The sequence below is a fragment of the Phaseolus vulgaris genome, chromosome 3 (assembly GCF_000499845.2).
Source record: "Phaseolus vulgaris cultivar G19833 chromosome 3, P. vulgaris v2.0, whole genome shotgun sequence".
NCBI classification, from domain to species: domain Eukaryota; kingdom Viridiplantae; phylum Streptophyta; class Magnoliopsida; order Fabales; family Fabaceae; genus Phaseolus; species Phaseolus vulgaris.
In genome coordinates, this window is record NC_023757.2 from 31,445,620 (window position 1) to 31,464,962 (window position 19,343).

Genomic DNA, 19,343 nt, shown 5'->3' on the forward strand with positions numbered 1-19,343 from the left:
ATACTAGAATAACTTTAAATTTTTTTTTTTTGAAAAGTGTACCAGTTTGGACCGTACGATAGGTCATCGACATCAACATCTGATCTGAGCCGACCGACACAACTGAATTCATTATACCTAACATAAGATTAATGAGACTAATCAGTAATCAACCATTAGGTAATACACTTTTAATCACAGTTCAAAATCCTAATCCATCCTAATAATAAAGGGCCCATCATAATCATATAAATATGCACAAATTTCTAGAATAAGGTACATCATCATCCAGTACTAATAGCACCGAGTGTCAAACACCCAAATCTCACTCGAGCATCAGAGTGTTTTTGGTACCATCCGAACTTGGAGTTTGTAAAGAGAACAAGAAAGGAAGTGAAGGGAGAGCACGAAGACCATTCCAGAAAGAGAGGAGAGACAGACTAACCGACAAACCGAGAAGACAGACAATCATTTTCTTGATTCCAGTCCCGTTCGAAAACAAAATGTTACCACCATTTTTAAAGATACAAATCACCACTCTCAAAAGGACAAATGTTGAATCTTCACTAAAACAAGACTTACCTTGATGCATCGGGTTACCTTACTTGGTTGAGTCCCAAATATCTCCTATCAGTATGATAGGAGTTTTACCACTTAGCTCAGAATGTTTAATGACGTGATTTTTCATATTCTTATTCGATTCAACTTATTGGTTCTTCAATTAGTAATGACTAATCCTTAGTTCCCTTTTACATAATCAAATCGATCACTTTTTTTATATAAATTTGAGGTAAACTTCAATATTGGAGCTTGTTGTGAGTGAAGATTGCTTGTACCCACACCACCAACAACTTTTTAGGCTTCCTTAGCAACCAACTCTATCATGTGCTACATCATTTATTTATTTTCACAGTTTGCTCTTTACATAAATAAATAAAAAATTGAGTTCCTCTTTGAATAAATTGTCAGTTTTTTAAACTCTAGGTATGGGGTTTTAAGTACAATATTAAGAAAAAACCTAATAAAGCAATGTTGGATTATGAGAAGGAGATTGAATTTTTACAAACTTATATTTGAAAGCTTAATTAGATTATTGAAACAAAGGTAGTAAACTTCGCCCATCAAAATTACTTAAACTCAAAGAAGAAAAATAATATATTAGAAGTTGGAACAATGTTAAAGCGAGTACATAATATATTAAATGCTTAAACAAAGGTTTAACTATTTGGGTGTTGTAATGAAATTTCTTTTTTAAAAGGTTAAGTGCATCTTTACAGATTGACTTTTCTAGGATACAAGGTTTTATTAAAATATCTACTTCTACCTCTATTTTGTTAAAGATTTTGATATTTCTTAAAGCTTTAACCCTTTTTTGCATATAGAAGTATAAACAAAGGTTTCTTTAACAACATCTAACTTTTTTCCAATGATACAATGAGTAACAAATCCTTCTTAGGATCTCTAGCAGTAAATGAGAAATAATAATAAATAAAAGAATATTTTTTACGTACATAAAAAGGATGTACAAGACAAACCTCAAGAGTTACAATGAAAACTTGAAGCTTGATATAACCTCTAAGTATAATCATAACAAGTTTTTTTATGCAAATAAATTTTGAAATGTCTAACTCAAACTTCTTGTGCCAAAGAAGGATTTTTTACCAAAATGGTGCAATTTTTATTTTTTTAGATTTACCTAAATGGGCAAAATAAAATAAAAATTACAAGAATGGACAATTCTTAGTCAAAGTTGTCAATGGTGTAGTCAATATCAATTAAATTCATTAATTTCCCTACTTTTCTTCTTTTAATTAGAGTTTCCAACCGGATTGATAACTTCTTAATATTTTTTAAAATTAAAAGATCTATATAATAATAATTTAAAAATTATTTAAAATTACATGAAGTGAATAAGAATAAGAATATTGAGAAAATTTGTATTTTTATAGATAATTAATATTAAAAAATTAAACTAAATTTTGTTTTCACAAAAAATAAAGTTACCTAAAATTAAGTTGGATTTAAAATAGGTTGTGTAATAAATTTAAAATATTTAGTACCTTTTAAATATTATTAAAATTAAAAATATTTTTGTTGTTTTTAAAAAATTGAAATTATATTCGTGAAATAATGTTTATAGTTGATACAATTATAAATAAAAAGGGTAGCGTTTAAACAATATTTATAAAATGATATTATACATGATTAGAAAATAGAAATATAGTAAAAGTTGTCATCTATGAGGAGTTGTGCCACATGGTGGTCTTCTTTGTTGTCTTCGTGGTCGTCCTTGTGGTTGTTGTTCAGATGGAAGGGTAGGAGGGGACGGAGGTGGAATGTCATCGTCAGTGTCTTCGATTTCATTGTCATCACTCTGATTTGCAGACACTTGTGAAGGCATTGTTGGTCGATAATACTGCATAAATGACATTGGATTATAGGCAGATGAGGGGGGGGGGGGGGGGGGTCATGGTAGAGGTTGCAAAGGGATTTGACAGGCCGGCAAAAAATTGTTGTTGAGATGGAAATGTTAAGTAGTTGAAAGGTGGTTGATGGAATGATGATTGGAATGACATGTGAGATTGATCCCTATATCCGAACAACTGGGTTGGTTGAACACCTGGTGGACGAAAAGATTGTTGTTCAAATGATTGAACTTCAGAAGAAGACTCGACATGATGTTGATAGTGAGGTTGTGTAGTCTCATGTGGCATATCATATTGTTTTGAAAATATGTGTTAATTTTGGATGAGTTAATGAAGAGTAATAAATAATTTTGTAATTGAACTTACAGCGTCATTGGACGATGACTGTATAGGCGTGATGTAGCAGATAGTATGGTTGATGTACCATTGCATGTATGTTGAGTTGTCATGCAAATGGCCATTTCCGTTAAACTGATTTCCGTGAATTAGATGATTATGACGGTCATTCCACATAGTTATCCATGCGACATGATATTGTGGCCAATATCGATCAGTTTGTCCTCTCATATCCTCTTTGTGAAGTTGATCAAGGTTGAATGGGTCACTTGAAATACTCTGTTGAAATCCAAATTGACGCATAACCCTATCAACCTGATGAAATTCAATAGTTGCAAAACATATGAGAGGAACTACAGCCCGTGCAGTTGGGGAAACCTCAATAGTGATCAAGCGCCTAACATAATCCACTCATATGGAGTCCAAAGAAACTGTAAATAAATGTTTGAAACATCAATAATATGAAATATTCAGTTAAAATATGTTAGTTTATATATTGATCACAATCTCTTTAGCTTTAATGCCATCAAACATAACTCGAATTTTTGGAACAGTGGTTCCTCCTATGTGCGTCCTATGCATCCTCCGAGTCCACCTAACGTAAGCAAAGGAATATTAAGAACTTTGTTTTCTTATCTCGAAAATTAATACAAAAATAGCATACCTTTTCCTGAGTGGGAAACCAACTCCTTGTTGAACTTCTTCATCGGTCAATGGTTGAAGTTGTGGAGAAATGCATGTTAGGCGTTCCCATGCCCAACACTGTAAAAGCAGCGTGCAACCTCCAATATTATCTTGACTAAAGTCTATTCCGTGATCGAGCGCAAATTTCATTAGCGGCCCGAAGGAGAAAAAAATTGACAAAGGGATTTGATATCAATTAATTATATTAACTTGCATTTTTTATAAGTTGATACTGATTAAATTTCATGTTTTAAACTATCATTTTTAAATTCCTTTAACAGAATATAAGTATTAAAATATAAGTATTCAAATAAAAGTATTAAAATATAACATATATTACATGTGCGTCTTTTCTGATATCATTCATTCAACATTCAAAATTAAAGTTTCTGCGTGGATAATATGTGGTCACCTTACACTTTGGCCTTTTCTGTGTTAGGTCAAGAAGTAGGCCTCTTCTGCCCATTGCCTATATCCCACTAAATGGAGAACAATTCATTATTTATGTTTGTCTTTGTTCCATCTGTCAGAGATTTTTATTCTACTCCTTACTATTTATAAAATACTCATATTTATTCTGTATTCTTTAAACTTAATCATCATCTATAATGAAAGACATTGTATGAAAATAAAAAATATTAGTTGAATTTTGTTAATGTTTTTAAAACAGATTTTAAGTAGTTAATTTTGTTTACAAATTTAAAAATATTAGTACATTAGAACTAAATTATTATAACTAAATTCTTTTACATGTAATTTTCCCTCATATATATATAACTAAATTTTAGTCAAAACCAAGATATAATTTTCTTCTGGAATGAAGAAGGGTTCATGAGTAATGCCACTATGTAATACAAAAATACATACAAATCCATCCACAGAAAATACAAAAACAATTTATGAAAGCTAAAATATACTCATAATCTTTATTAGCATGTGTTTGCTACTACAATTAATTAAATAATTAAAATATTAGAGAGAACTTACCTTTGAGATTGAATGTCACCCTTAAACACTTTGGAACAATGGCAAAGTTGGAGAGTGTTTTGCATAGGAGACAAACTTTATTAAATAAAGTTGCTTGTGAGTTTGAATAAATGAAAGTTTGAATTCAAACTTCATTTCCAAAAAGAATCTCTGTCATGAAAAAAGAATCTTTGCAATGAAAACTATAGTCATGTGAACGTAAAGCTGAAGAGCAAATAAAGCATTGCTTCGTGGTGCACGAAATTGCAATTGAAGTTGTCAATGGTGTGTGAACTTTTTCATTTGGTGCCTATGCAAAGTTGTCAACCATGAAGACAACTTTCAATATAAGTTGTCAATGGTGAATGCAACTTCTTCCAAAGTTGTCAATGGTGAATGCAACTTCTTCCAAAGTTGCCAATGGTGAAGTCAGCTTCTTTGTTATGAAATTGGAAAAAAAATTAAACAAAGTGTAGCGTGGAGTGATGGCTTTCTGTCACAAAAGTACCTGAGGACTTGACTCATGAATAAAAATTTCAAAAATTATGTTAAAATTATATTGTACTCATACAAAACATTTGCTATATAATGGAACAACAATGCAGCTATGTAGCCTTGCACTCCTTCTTTGTTCTACACTTTTTCTTGTCTTAATTCCTGCATCCAAGTAAAAAAAATGGAGGACAAGGTTTGTGAGATATATTATTTTCTCCTTCTAGTATAAAGTTCAAAGAAAGTTATAAATGTAATGTAAATTTTTTGTAACATTCTTCTTTATCATGTTTTTTAAAATTGCAGATGGACACGTGGAATGTCGGTGGAACGTCACTAAGCCGACATGAAGAACCAATAATTAGAGACATCATGAACGACATAAGTGAAGATGGAGATAACTACGACTTTGATTTGGATGATGAAGATCAGTTTAATAGATCTTCACAATATATTCCGTATGGCAGTCAATCCGGACATAACATTGACTGCAACCTCAATGAACACATGTCTTTCATGTCAAAGGAGGCGACATTGAATGCCATAAAACGATACCACATAGACAACGGTTACAAATTTGTTGTCGTGGAATCAAAGCCATACAGATATGTGGCTCGGTGTATACATCATGATGGAAGGTGAGAATGGAGATTACGTGCATCTTTTAGTAAAATCCGAAGTCAATGGGAGATAAAAAAAATTGATGCACAACATAGTTGTTTGACAACAAATCTTATGGCAGACCATGTTAATTTGGATTCAACCCATATTGCGTCCATGGTGCTGACTTCAGTAAAAGCAAACCCTTATGTCCCAATTAAAAGCTTAATTGCAGAAATAAAAAATATGCATGGCTATACTATCACATATAGAAAAACTTGGTTGGGAAAACAAAAAGCTCTTACTTTGACATTTGGCGATTGGGAACAGTCCTACAATGATCTTCCTAGATGGTTGGAAGCAGTAAAAGAAGCAATCCGGGGACAATTGTGCAGTATATTGCTTCTCCTTGTATGGTTGATGGTGTTCAAGACAATTCTTGTTGCACGTTGGATCGTGTGTTTTGGTCTTTCAAGCTTTGTATCGATGGTTTCAATTTTTGCAAGCCCATTGTACAAGTTGATGGGACATTTTTAACCGGAAGATACCGTGGAACACCCTAAACCCTAAACATTGTTGACCGCAACCGCTCAAGATGGGAATCAAAACATATTTCCATTGGCGTTTGCGATTGTTGAAGGCGAGACTCGAGAGACTTTAATTTGGTTCTTCCAATTATTGCAACAATATGTGACACCTCAGCCGAACATGATGACTGATAGAGGAACCGATATAACTTCAGCATTACAATTCGAAGAAGTTGGATGGGAAGGAGACGACCTTGTTTCTGTGTATTGCATACGCCATATCGCATTGAATTTCAACAAAAAATTCAAAAATGTTGAGCTCAAACAATAGTTGATTAACATGGATAATGGCATTCCTTACCTTCTTTCACAGATAATTATGATCTTTTACCATTTAACTAATTTCATTTACTTCTTTATGATAACTTATTTCTTTATGATAACTTATGAGATGAAACAACCCATGGTACAGGCAAAGCTATCAGTTATGCGATCTGAGTTCAAGCAAGCATTTTTATGGATAGATCGCATACCATTAGAGAAATGGACTCAAGCATAGGATGGGGGAAAGAGGTATGGTCATATGACCACAAATCTAGCGGAATGCATTAACTTCGTGCTTAAGGGAGCTCGTTCCTTGCCGATTTCCGCTTTGGTTAAGGCAACTTTCGAAAAAACAAAAACATGATTTGTTGAACGAGTCTTCAAAATAGACACCATGTTACACGCAGGTCATTATTATTCAGAAGATATCACAACCTTACTTAGAAAAAATAAAAAAGATTCAGCTATGTGTTTTGTGGAAAGGTTTAATGCAGAAAATTCTAAATTTGATGTCCAAGAATTAGCCACCCCCCAACATGGTCGGTGACCTCAATCATATACAGTTAGATTAAATGATTGGTGGTGTGATTGTGGCCACTTCCAAGCTCTTCGACTTCCTTGTCGTCATGTTATTGTCGTTTGTTCCTCTTGTCATTTACAAATGACGACATTCATTGATCCAGTTTACAACCTCCACACGATTAGAAAGGCATATCAAGTTGAATTCCACCCCGTTCGAAACGAGGATTATTGGTCTACATATACCGAGCCAAATTTCATACCAGAACCCCACATGCGACGTAAAAACTCGGGACGACCAATTACAATTCGTTTGCATAATGAAATGGATCAATCAATTCATAACAAGACAAAAAAAATATTCTTACTGTCGCAATGAAGGTCACAACAGAGGAAATGGTCCATTTAGACAGTAGAGTCATCATTTGTAATGTTGTTCTCATCAAATATTTTAATATCATCTTATTTTAATGACATATATTCAATAATTTAATTTATTTTTAATACATTTATTTTACATAAATACATGTATATTATTATTTTTTACATATTATATAATTTATACTTTCATATATTATATAATCTAAAAATTTATACATAAATTATATCACATTTTTATAAGTGTATTTTTAACTTTAACAATATTTATAAAATACTAAATATTTTTAATTTATCAAACAAATATTTTTAACCCAATTTATTTAAAATTATTGTAAAAAATATTCATTTTAATTATTCAACTTTATATATCATTTTCTTAAATAAAACAAAATTAAATTTTGGTATTATTTATAAAATAATTTTTTAATTATATATTTTTATTTTTAAAATATTAATTATCATTTGTTTAAACCCTAAAAATAAAATCAAGTGAATTTGTCAATAACTGTATTCAATTTTATTTAAACTGAAGTTGTCAATCCAGTTGTCAACTTTAATTAAAAAGACAAGTGCGTCAGGATTAATGAATTTAATTTATGTTGCCTATATCATTGACAACTTTAACCAAAAATATCCATTCCTATAATTTTTTCTGAATCTGCCCATTTACGTAAATCTAAGAAAAAACTACACCATTTTACTAAATTTTCCGTCAAAGAAATTAGTTTTTATAAATAAGTTCATAAACTTATGATAGCTCAATATGATGTTTAGGTTGTTGTTGCATTGATGACTATGATTGTATCAATTCCATTTGAAGGTTCCAAAATGTCATCACAGGATGCAAAACATTGACTATTGTTGTTTGACATGGTTCAATACTTGTTTAAGCCATGAGTGAGTGAGTTAGGCACCTTGTCAATCAAAAGTAATAGTAACTAGCAACTTTTAAGTGTCAAATTAGGGACAAGGGATTGTGCACCATTGGGTGTATGCTTGATTGACATCCACATACAAAGTTTGAAAGATATATTAATATAGAAAATTTGGGGTATTGATTGAAGTATCTAATGATTAACTAATTACTTATTTATATGAAGTGAAGTATTTAATGAACAAGGAATATTATAAAAAATTATTAAATAAAAATTAAATTTATAAATAAAAAATAATTAGTCACTATATTAATTAAATTAAATACTATTTTAAAAATTATTCATATTTAAAGTAATTACTAAATTAGTATCTAAATTAGCTACCAAAGTTTTAACTACTAATATTTTATATTCTAAATTAACTACAGAAACACTAATAAAGACTAGTTTAAAATATAATTAGTAACTAGGTAAAACCTTGATAACTAATAGTTAATAATTAGATATCAATTTAAAAATTATTTATAAATTTTTATTAATAATAAAATTATTTTAGATACTAATAATTTTTTTAATTTATAAAATAATTTTTAATTTAATTATATAATAACTAATTATTTTGATCTTTATAATAAAAAAAAAATCCTACATCTTAAGAATATAAAACAATAAATAAATACTTTTGATTTGGTGTTAGAAGTAACCTCTTGATAAAAAAAATGTTATGTTATTTTAATGTTTTCTATTTTACCATTAACACATTTAAAAATGAAAGTGATAAAATATATTATTCAAGAATTCAATTTGATCTTAACAAATGCAATGATAACTTTATAAAAATCTAAACTTTTAGAGATTTTGACAAAATTTAGTGAACTAAACTCGTATTAAGTCAATAAAGATTCGTTTCATGAATTTTCTTTTACCTATTAGATTGGAGGTGAATTTAATTCTAGTAGTGAAATTGTTAACTAACAAGTTTTCACACATTATGGATATTATGTATTTATTTTAAATTTTAAATTTAAATTCATTTTTATAGTCGTGTAAACTTAACTTATATTATTTAGAATTTCTTTTTGCCATACATAGGAATAGAAGTTTAAATGTAAGTTTGAGTCTTACAATAAATAAAATATCAAAATAATTAAATAATATATATATATATATATATATATATTCACAAACACATTACGTTTTGGATTAAAAGTGATATTATAATCTTTTATATAAATTTTCAGTTAAAATTGGTATTACCATCTCTTATATAAAAAAAAATCGTTAGTATCTAATATTCTTATATTGTTTTAAAACGTTCCAATACATACTTTTATCAAAATATATTAACTTTTGCAGAAAGAGGAAGACAGAAAAAAGTTTGCACGAAATTCAAAAGAAAAATCGGCATCTAAAAAATCACAAATTCAAGTCATATTCTATAAGTTTCCCTATACAAGAATGATTTAAAAGTAAAAGAAAAGAAGGCATTCGTATAATGCGAACAGATAATTTATATATTGACAAGAAACTTTATTAATTAAATGCATGAAAAAGTGTTCTTAAGTAATCCATAAGCGTTGATATTATCGAAAATAAAAAAGTGTAATATTAAAATGCTAACGATGACCTTTCTATATCATTTCATTGACTAAAAAAATTTAAATGTTTTTTTATTGTTTTCAATAGTTTAATATCATTATTTAATTTTAGAAGAATAAATAAATTTAAAAGTATAATTAGTTGGGTGCTGTATATGTGTCACTGGAAAGTTTTGTGGTGAAAGTATACAAATGATTTTTTCTTTTTATTTTACTACTCACAAAAACACTAGTTAAGATAAGCTTTGGTTGTGTAAATCCAATTGTCACAAGGTATTGAGATTGAGAAATGAGTGAAGAAGACATTTAAACGTGTACCACGCTGAATAAACCTTAGTTTGATTTACATGTACACTAAATATACTTAGACTGAGGGGACCATTTACGATGACATGTTTTTGAAAATAATAATTATATATTTTTAAATTAAAATTAAGATTAGCTATTAAAACATAGTAACATATACTATAATTTTTATATTACATAATTATATTTAAAGTTATTGACCATAACTAGAATAACTCCAAATTTTCTGACCTTATAAATATGGAACCACTCTCTGGGTGGTTACTCGCTTCGCCACTTGTTCCAGATGGCTGTTTCTTCACCCAGATACCGTTCCGCCCTCGCATGCTCCTTCTTCTTTCTTTTCTTTCTCGCACTCTGCACCCCTCTCACCGCCGCCACAGATTTCGCCGGTTCAGCTTGCCTCGGGGTCTCCCCCGCCCACTTCGCCGGCTCACTCACCCAAGTCATCACCGCCATCAAACAACTCACATCCATTCTCTCACGCTTCTCCAAGCCCTTCGCCGACCTCCGCCTCGCCACTGCCGTCGCCGACTGCCTCGACTTGCTCGACCTCTCCTCCGACGTCCTCTCCTGGGCCCTCTCCGCCTCTCAGAACCCCAAAGGTATCAAATAAAAACACTCCTGTAAATCACACATTTAGCAACACTGCCAAAAACCTGCTACCAATGAAAACTTGTTTGAGAAGATTATAAGAATTTGAGGTTGTTACAGGGAGGCATAACAGCACGGGGGAGCTGAGTTCCGATTTGAGGACATGGCTGAGTGCGGTACTTGCGCATCCACAAACTTGCATGGACGGATTCGAAGGGACGAACGGCATTGTGAAGAGCTTGGTATCCGCTGGCATCGGCGAAGTGGTGTCGTTGGTGGAGCAGCTTCTTGCGCAGGTGGTGCCCGTAGACGATGAATTTGACGCTAGCAAGGGGCAGATTCCGTCGTGGGTTAAACCCAGGGAAAGGAAGCTTCTGCAATCGAGTGGAGTGAGTCCTGATGCTGTGGTAGCTTTGGATGGGAGTGGAAACTACGGCACAATCATGGATGCGGTGCTTGCGGCGCCCGATTATAGCATGAAACGGTTCGTGATTTACATCAAGAAAGGTGTTTATGTTGAGAACGTGGAGATCAAGAAGAAGAAATGGAACATCATGATGGTTGGAGATGGGATGGACGCCACCGTGATCTCCGGTAACCGGAGTTACATCGACGGTTGGACCACCTTCCGCTCATCCACATTCGGTAAGTTTCCCATTGCCCATCACTCTCACTCTCATGCTACTCATCTTTTCTTCTTTCTTTCATATTTCTCTTTCTCTCTCTCGTTAATATTTACTGTTCATACATTAAATAAGAGTCTTTTAATTAAAATTCTTAATCTTCTTCCCTTTTTTATTTCAATTTATGTCAATAAGACATGGATTATGATGCAATTTTTGAATACTTGCGCTGGATTTCATGAAATCTTCCATTTTGAACATTGAGATTGCCTGGGAAATTGGGTAATAGCGTGACAAGGGGGACGGCAAGGGGACTTGTCACCGTACTTTTGTTTTTGTCGTATTGATTGATGTAAGAAAACCGATTAAGAAAAAAAAAAACAGAAACATATTTTTTTATTTGAATTTATAATTATTTAATTATCGTTATAACAGGCTAACGCTTATATATAAGAATTTTTATTTTATTTTAATTATTTTTCTTAAATTATGTTTCTGTCATATAAAATGAATAATATTTGATAGTATAAAGTTTTAAGATTTCTGTGATATTTTTATTTTATAAACTATTGTTTAGTGCATTTTTTATGTAAAATAAAAGGAGCAATAAAACAAAGAATTTTTCTAACGAACTTATTTTAAATTTCACAATATTGATTTAAATATTTGCGTCTTAAAAAATCTAACGGTGACTTTTAAAAATTACAAATATCGATGATACTTGTTCTTTTTAAATATTTAGCGTTTCTAATAAAATGAATATTCTAAATTTGTGAAAGACGAACGTGAAATACTTACATTAAATGTCTCAGTCAAGAATGCAGTGTTTCAATTTTCTTTACGAGTGTGTATGTATTTTAGCAGACAATTCATCACGTTAACAAGAACCAATGAGCTTTATATTGTTAGTGAAAGCGGAAAGGTGCTGCGATAAAAAAAGAAGAAGCAATTGGGGAGGCAGAAAATATTAGTAAAGTTATTTTGAACAGAAGATGATCCAAAGTTATACCCGATTTTGATATCTTAATTTTTTAAGGTTTGCAAAAATTAACGATGTCAATGCGAATCATTAAATACGTGTTGATCACTTATTTTACATCAAATATTTATTAGTGTCTCAGAACCAACCAAGATAATCCACGTCTGCGAGCTACCTCCTAATGAATCAACACAAACATGAATGCATTGGGTCAAAATTGTTCTGCTTTTAGGAACTATCCCTTTTGAACGAACACACACAAGATTTCGAGTAAGTATTGAAATATAATTTGGACATATAACAACCTTCAACAGTAAGTAGGGCCTTAATATTTAATCATACTAACTACTAACTAGCTATAACAATCCACTATGCAACTAACCCATAATTAACATTAAATGAGCTCGTTCATGCAATTAAAATTCTCAAAACCCATCTTATTCACTGACTGAAACTTTCAACCAAATTCTTGAATCAAAACTAGTTGAGCTTTAACTATATCCGGAGATTTCATTAAAAGTTAACTGATCAGATTTTGTGGTAAAAAATATTCATCATTAAATTCTGGAAACATTTGGCATTAATAATATCTGATACTGAAAAAATGTGTGTGCAGCTGTGAGTGGCAGAGGGTTCATAGCAAGAGACATTTCCTTTCAGAACACGGCAGGGCCTGAGAAGCACCAAGCAGTGGCACTGAGATCAGACTCAGACCTCTCAGTGTTCTACCGATGTGGGATTTTGGGCTTCCAAGACAGCCTATACACTCACACCATGCGCCAATTCTTCAGAGAGTGCAGAATAACAGGCACAGTGGACTTCATCTTCGGCGACGCCACTGCCATGTTCCAGAACTGCTTAATACAAGCGAAGAAGGGCTTGCCAAATCAAAAGAACACTATCACAGCACACGGTAGAAAAGACCCAAATGAACCAACAGGTTTCTCATTCCAGTTCTGCAACGTCACTGCAGACTCTGACCTTGCACCCTTGGTCAGCACCACTCAAACGTATCTGGGCAGACCCTGGAAGACCTACTCACGAACCGTTTTCATGCAATCGTTCATGAGTGAGGTGATAAGGTCAGAGGGGTGGTTGGAGTGGAATGGAGACTTTGCTTTGGACACATTGTATTATGCTGAGTACCTGAACACCGGAGCAGGTGCTGGCATAGCTAACCGTGTGAAATGGAGAGGCTACCATGCATTCAATGATTCAAGCCAGGTGAGTAACTTCACAGTGGCTAAGTTTATTGAGGGGAATCTGTGGTTGCCTTCCACTGGAGTAACCTACACTGCTGCATTCACAGTTTAACACAACACTGTCACACCCTCTCACTCTTGTTCTTATTATCTATTCAAGTGGTTCTTTATAGTTTATATCAGAGAAAGAAAGTTAATGGGGGTATAGATCCGTGTTCAGTTCAATTAATTGGGACTTTATTACTATTAATGATTTTCCTCTTTAGATTCGAGGTGTTCTCTTGGTTGTTTTTGAGTTTTGGAGAAGAAGATGGAGGCAATATTGTGTTGCATTGCACAACATTGCAGCACATGCTGCTTCGCCTAAATTTTAATGAAGGTGTCTTGTTGATTAATTTATTTCAGTTGATCAAAGTAATTTTGTATTTATTATAATATTTTTAATATTGATAATACCTTTTTACTTTTTTTTTAATGAAAGTTTTCATGTTAGGCATCACTATGCAACTTGACATCTCAGCTAGGCTGACATCTCAAGTAACAACAATCATCTGCCATCACATGAAAAAAGTATTATTAAAAAAAAATAAAAAAATACAAAAATATGAGGGGACTAGACCAAAACCCACATGTTAACAAAAACGATACATAGGTAGACTATACCTATTCATAAAGAATTCTAAGAACAGACTAGATGGAAGTCTATTATACCAATGAAATGATTGTCGATGAATGAACCCTAAATTAGCCAACTTATCAGCACATGCATTTCCCTCACGAAAAATATGGGTAACCCTAAACCTGATTGTCCTACAGAAATTAAGACAAGTATTACATCGATTACGAAACATCCACGGAACATAGTCCTAGCAGTAAACGCAGCACAAACCAAGACAGAATCACATTCAAGCCAAACATTTTGTATTTATTATAATATTTTTAATATTGATAATACCTTTTTACTTAATTATTAATTAATTGATAACAATTTATATAACGAGGAATTATCTCTCATCAACTTTTTGTGAACACGAGATTGGTAGACTTTGTGGACCAAGGCAGAGCTGCATAGTTTGACCTGACTTGTGATTTCAGGTTGCCTAGTTCACTCAAGTTGCAACGAATTATTTGCTTCCATGCACATACGTAGTTACGTACGAAGTGTGCACAAGTTTAATTAAACGAGACAAGTATTTAAGTAGTAAATTCGTTGTTTGTTTATTGATGTCAAAAGTACAAATTAGAAACAATAAAGGTATTTGAATTCTCAAATTTGTGAATGTTTAAAAATATGTTTAGTTTAATTTGAGAACAAACTTTTTTTTTATTGTAGTTAGTGCTGATAAATTATGGTTTTTGGATAATTATTATAAATTTATCATATAATTTCTTTAATCAGCATAATTTTTTAATGATAATTTGTGATTAGATAATTTTGTTATTATCATTGAATAGTTATTATTTATGGATAATTTGTATATCAAAGTCTCTCGCTTTAATTAAAAAATGTAAGAACATTCAAAAACTCTTTATGAAGATACTTCAAATTTACATTGTTTATGGCCGAGATGTCATCGACACAATTGAGACATACAATCAAATAGTATAACAATTATTATGGTCGTGTCCACCTCATTAAACTAAAGTATAAGTCACTTAGAATATGATCTTTGTAGAGGATTAACATCTAATGTTTGACTAATTTATGATTAATCATGAGATTCGTGCTAACATAGGTCCATAGTGCAAGATTCCAACACATCTCTATAAATAGGTTGACTAATGTCAAGTCAAGCTACGCACTCAATAGCATTTATTACTTATTATCACTAAAGACTGACTTGAGCATCAAAAAGTTTTTAATCGACACCCCCGCACATGTTGACTACCGAGACCTATTAGAGATACCGAAAATATACAGGAAAATAAGATTGTAGTGACGAGAGTTTCTCGATCCAAAAAATAACAACTTCAATGACTCGTATCTTTAAACAAGTCTTCTAAGTAAAGGAACTTAAAAGAAACAATTATATGAAATCAAAGTGAATATACATATATTCTCTATCAAATTACACATAAAAAATACTATATGCTTTTTGTGAGAATGATCTTACTATTTTACAGACTTTTTATAAGAAGATTATGTATTATAAGAAGACTATGTATTATGATAAATTATTTTATAAATATTTAATGTAAAAGAAAGGTATAGAATAGTTTTTTTTAAAAAAAAAAACTAAAGGGCCTAGCCTATTTAAGTTTTTATATTTTTGTTATAAACCAGATTATAGAATTTTTTTACATAATAAAATAATAAAACCGTTTCTTTTTTATGAATTATAATAAATCTTAAGAGAATTTACTACATTTACAACATTTTGTACGGTGAAGAGGAAGGGAATAGTGAGAATAATAGATGTTATTCTCCTACTCATCAAACATAGCACAAACTCTATATTTATTCTTGTTATATTCATTCATGCAATAGACATATATTAGATAAAATATTATGAGTGTATATGAACTCATACAAAGACAACTAAGATATATGTTTATTTTTTTACCTTTACTATTTTTTTTTAATTCAAAACTGATTGAACATTAAAGTGTTTATACCTGCTTCGTATAAATATACTAGTGCTCTTTGACTTGATGAAATAAATCTAAAATCAACCTTTAATTTAACGTGAAAAAAAATTATTTAATGTGTTACATGAATTTAATAGCAGTAAAAAATATTACGTCACATTTTTAGGACTAATTTAGTCCGATGTGGATGTGACAAATGTAATATATGTTGGACATTTTACCTACAGTAAAAAGTTCATTTTTATGTTGGATTAATTTATAACAAATGTGAACAACTATTAGACAATTAATGATTAATTGTCAATGTTTACATTGAAATGTGGGTTATTTTTGGCTTAAAATCAAAACATGAAATGCAAAAAACATAATCTAGATATACCTATCATATAACTCAAATATTTGTATTAAAAGTTCAATAAAAAAAAGTATAATTTAACCTAAAATGAGCTAAGCAACAAAATAAATAAACCTAACTACACTATCTATATTAGAGAAGAAATTTATCAACTTTTCTACCATTTATATGACATGTTAGATTTTTTATATTCTTGTTTAATGACCAATTTTTTTAAACCTAGGTATTATTAACAACTACCATAACATATTAGAAAGAGGACTCTTTGTTTTTTCCTCACAATGCTTACATATATCTATTTCTTTTTAAACCATGATAACTCACATGTTGGACACACCCTCAATGTAACAAACTCATTATTGTACAAAGCACAATCATTAAGGCATGCGTTTTCCTTTACTCCAAACAAAATCGTTTGACATTGTATAAACAATACAATACTTAATTTAAATAAAATTAATATAACAAAAACAAAGTACATCACCCAAACAAATTACAATACATCTTACTGATGTATTACTTCTATGATCGTTTTAAAATACATTCTTATATTTTTCTTAAAATACATTTTATTATAATTTAATCGTTCTAAAATACATTCTTTCTTATATTTTTCCTAAAATACATTTTTTAATAATTTAATCCCTAAAGTTTTAAACAAACTAATAATTTAATAATTAACTCACCAGGGATTAAAATAATTAATTAGTCCTATAATTTTTTTATTCCTAAAGTCTAAATTACAATTTTAAACATCTTATAATATTAGCTGCTACACAAAAATTAGTTTAAATATTTTAAATTTTAAATTTAAACAACTAAATAACACATTTAAAAATTGAACAAAACTTTCAATATAAACCAAGCAATAATCTAAAGATATTCATGCATGAATGAGATCTTAAAAAATAATCACGATTTCAATTTCAATAATAATAAAATTGAGATATAAAGCACTGACATCAATGTCATACGTTCACCTACAAATGTCTGGATCTAATCGGAGAAAAATATCTACAAACACAAATAACAAATAACAAATAAAAAAGAAAAAAAGAAGGCGCTTTAGGTCAACAAAGAATGCACAAATGCTCTCGTAAACAACACAATCAAATAAAGAGAAAGGAATCATGCAACAAAAAGTGTAGAGAAAAAAAAATCATAACCTATGTAGCATAGACACTGACACGAACACTGATACGACACGGACACGAAGATACGTAAAATTTCTAAAATGTAGGACACGGGGGACGCGGATCTATATATTATATAATTATGAATTAAATAAATTGACAATAAAGATTTATGTGTACAAGTATGTTTTAGATTATATTTTGGAGCAGAAAGATGTTTTTCATGACTGATTCACAATGATTTGTTTCTTATTTTTATAATCATAATAACAATTTATACAATAAAGTTTTAATTTTTAGAAAATTAATGTATTTTTCTTATTAAAATTGTGTTAGAACCGTACTACAATTGTTAGAAATCTAACAAATACTTTTTGAATTGAACAATTCACGGATACGTGTCCTACAGGTGTCATACGAGTGTCGGTGTCCGATACGAGTATCGGACATTGACACGCCATTTAAGAGGAGTGTCCGAGTTTCATAACTAATTTAAAAAGTGTTTTACATCAAAGCCTAAAATGTTTAAAATTAAAATATTCACTTTATTTATAAAAATACCATAACGTTCTTTTAAAGTTGTGTTTATAAAAATAATACAATGTTCTTTTAGGACTTGTTTGTTTTTTTTAAGTTGTGTTTATAAAAATAACACAATGTTATTTTAAGACTTGTTTGTTTCCGGGACTGAAAACTCTAGAAGAAAAGAAAGGCATAGAGAAAGTGAAAAAATCAAGAAATAAAATACTATTAAAATACAGAAATCAATGTAAAAAGGTTTCATTCTTCTTTCTTTCCAATTAGGCAAAGATTTATGAGAAAAGTAGAATTAAAAATATATTATATTAAATATATGTTTTATAATTATTAAAAAATAACATAATATCCTTAAAAAATCAAAATTACCCTTAATTTTATTTATAGTACTAATAATAATTAATAAAAATAAAAATAAATGTAGTTATTTATATAATAATATTATTAATTATTATTAATTATAAAAAATAAATATATAAATTAATTAATTATTTTATTATTATTTAAATATTTTTAAAGATAAAGATAAGTTAGTAAATTTACATTTTAAACCTTTTAAAAAAATTAAAAATTTCTACACAACCATCTTATCACTTACCAACTTCAATAAACTTTATTCACAAATTTATTTTAACATACTGAAATCCAAACAACATCGGTTTACTCTCAAATCATTTCAAATCCACTCCCACAAATCTCTTACTCAATCCAAACACAATCTTAAGTCGTGTAACACTTCATTTATTTAACAATCAATTAAGTGTAAAATTTTAAAAAGCAAGTTTTTTCACTCCAAAATATCAAACACTCACTTCACCATTCTGTATTTAAACAAGTAGTTGCTCAATCTCAATCCTCAACAAACAAATGAAGCAATACAACTAACTTTTGGCTTAGGGGTTGCATAAGATAAAGGTAACCATTTCTTGAAAGTTGAAGGCATGAAATAAACCAAGAAGGTGTCATTGTCATTTTATTTATCAGTCACGATCAAATGGTCTAACAGTACTTCACTAATAGTAGTGACCCACTCTGGTTTCTGACTATGGAAATTGGAAGGTGTTACTGAAACTCTGCAATTAAAGTATTGAAACTGTTATGCTTGAAGTGGAACTGTCAACGTACAAAGGTCACTTCAATTACAACATGATGCACACCAACCCTTTCATTATTTTCACACCTACCCACAAAAAACCAAAACAGAATGACCCAAAAAGGAGGCAATGCCCTCATGTCTTAGATCATTCTCTTTCACCGACGTGTGTTTCAGTATCTTCTAAAATCAACTTCATAAATAAACCATCACTCTAAGCCAAAT

At 30.4% G+C, this 19,343-nt stretch overlaps 1 protein-coding gene across 1 annotated transcript; it reads left to right on the plus strand.

Annotated features, from left to right (window-relative positions):
* Window positions 1-10,252: 10,252 nt before the first annotated feature.
* Window positions 10,253-13,806, plus strand: LOC137807126 (pectinesterase/pectinesterase inhibitor PPE8B-like). The gene is made up of 3 exons (XM_068607588.1): window positions 10,253-10,618; window positions 10,728-11,252; window positions 12,826-13,806. Exons 1-3 carry the CDS (start codon window positions 10,300-10,302, stop codon window positions 13,521-13,523), a joined length of 1,542 nt encoding a protein of 513 aa, XP_068463689.1. The 5' UTR covers window positions 10,253-10,299; the 3' UTR covers window positions 13,524-13,806.
* Window positions 13,807-19,343: the final 5,537 nt, after the last annotated feature.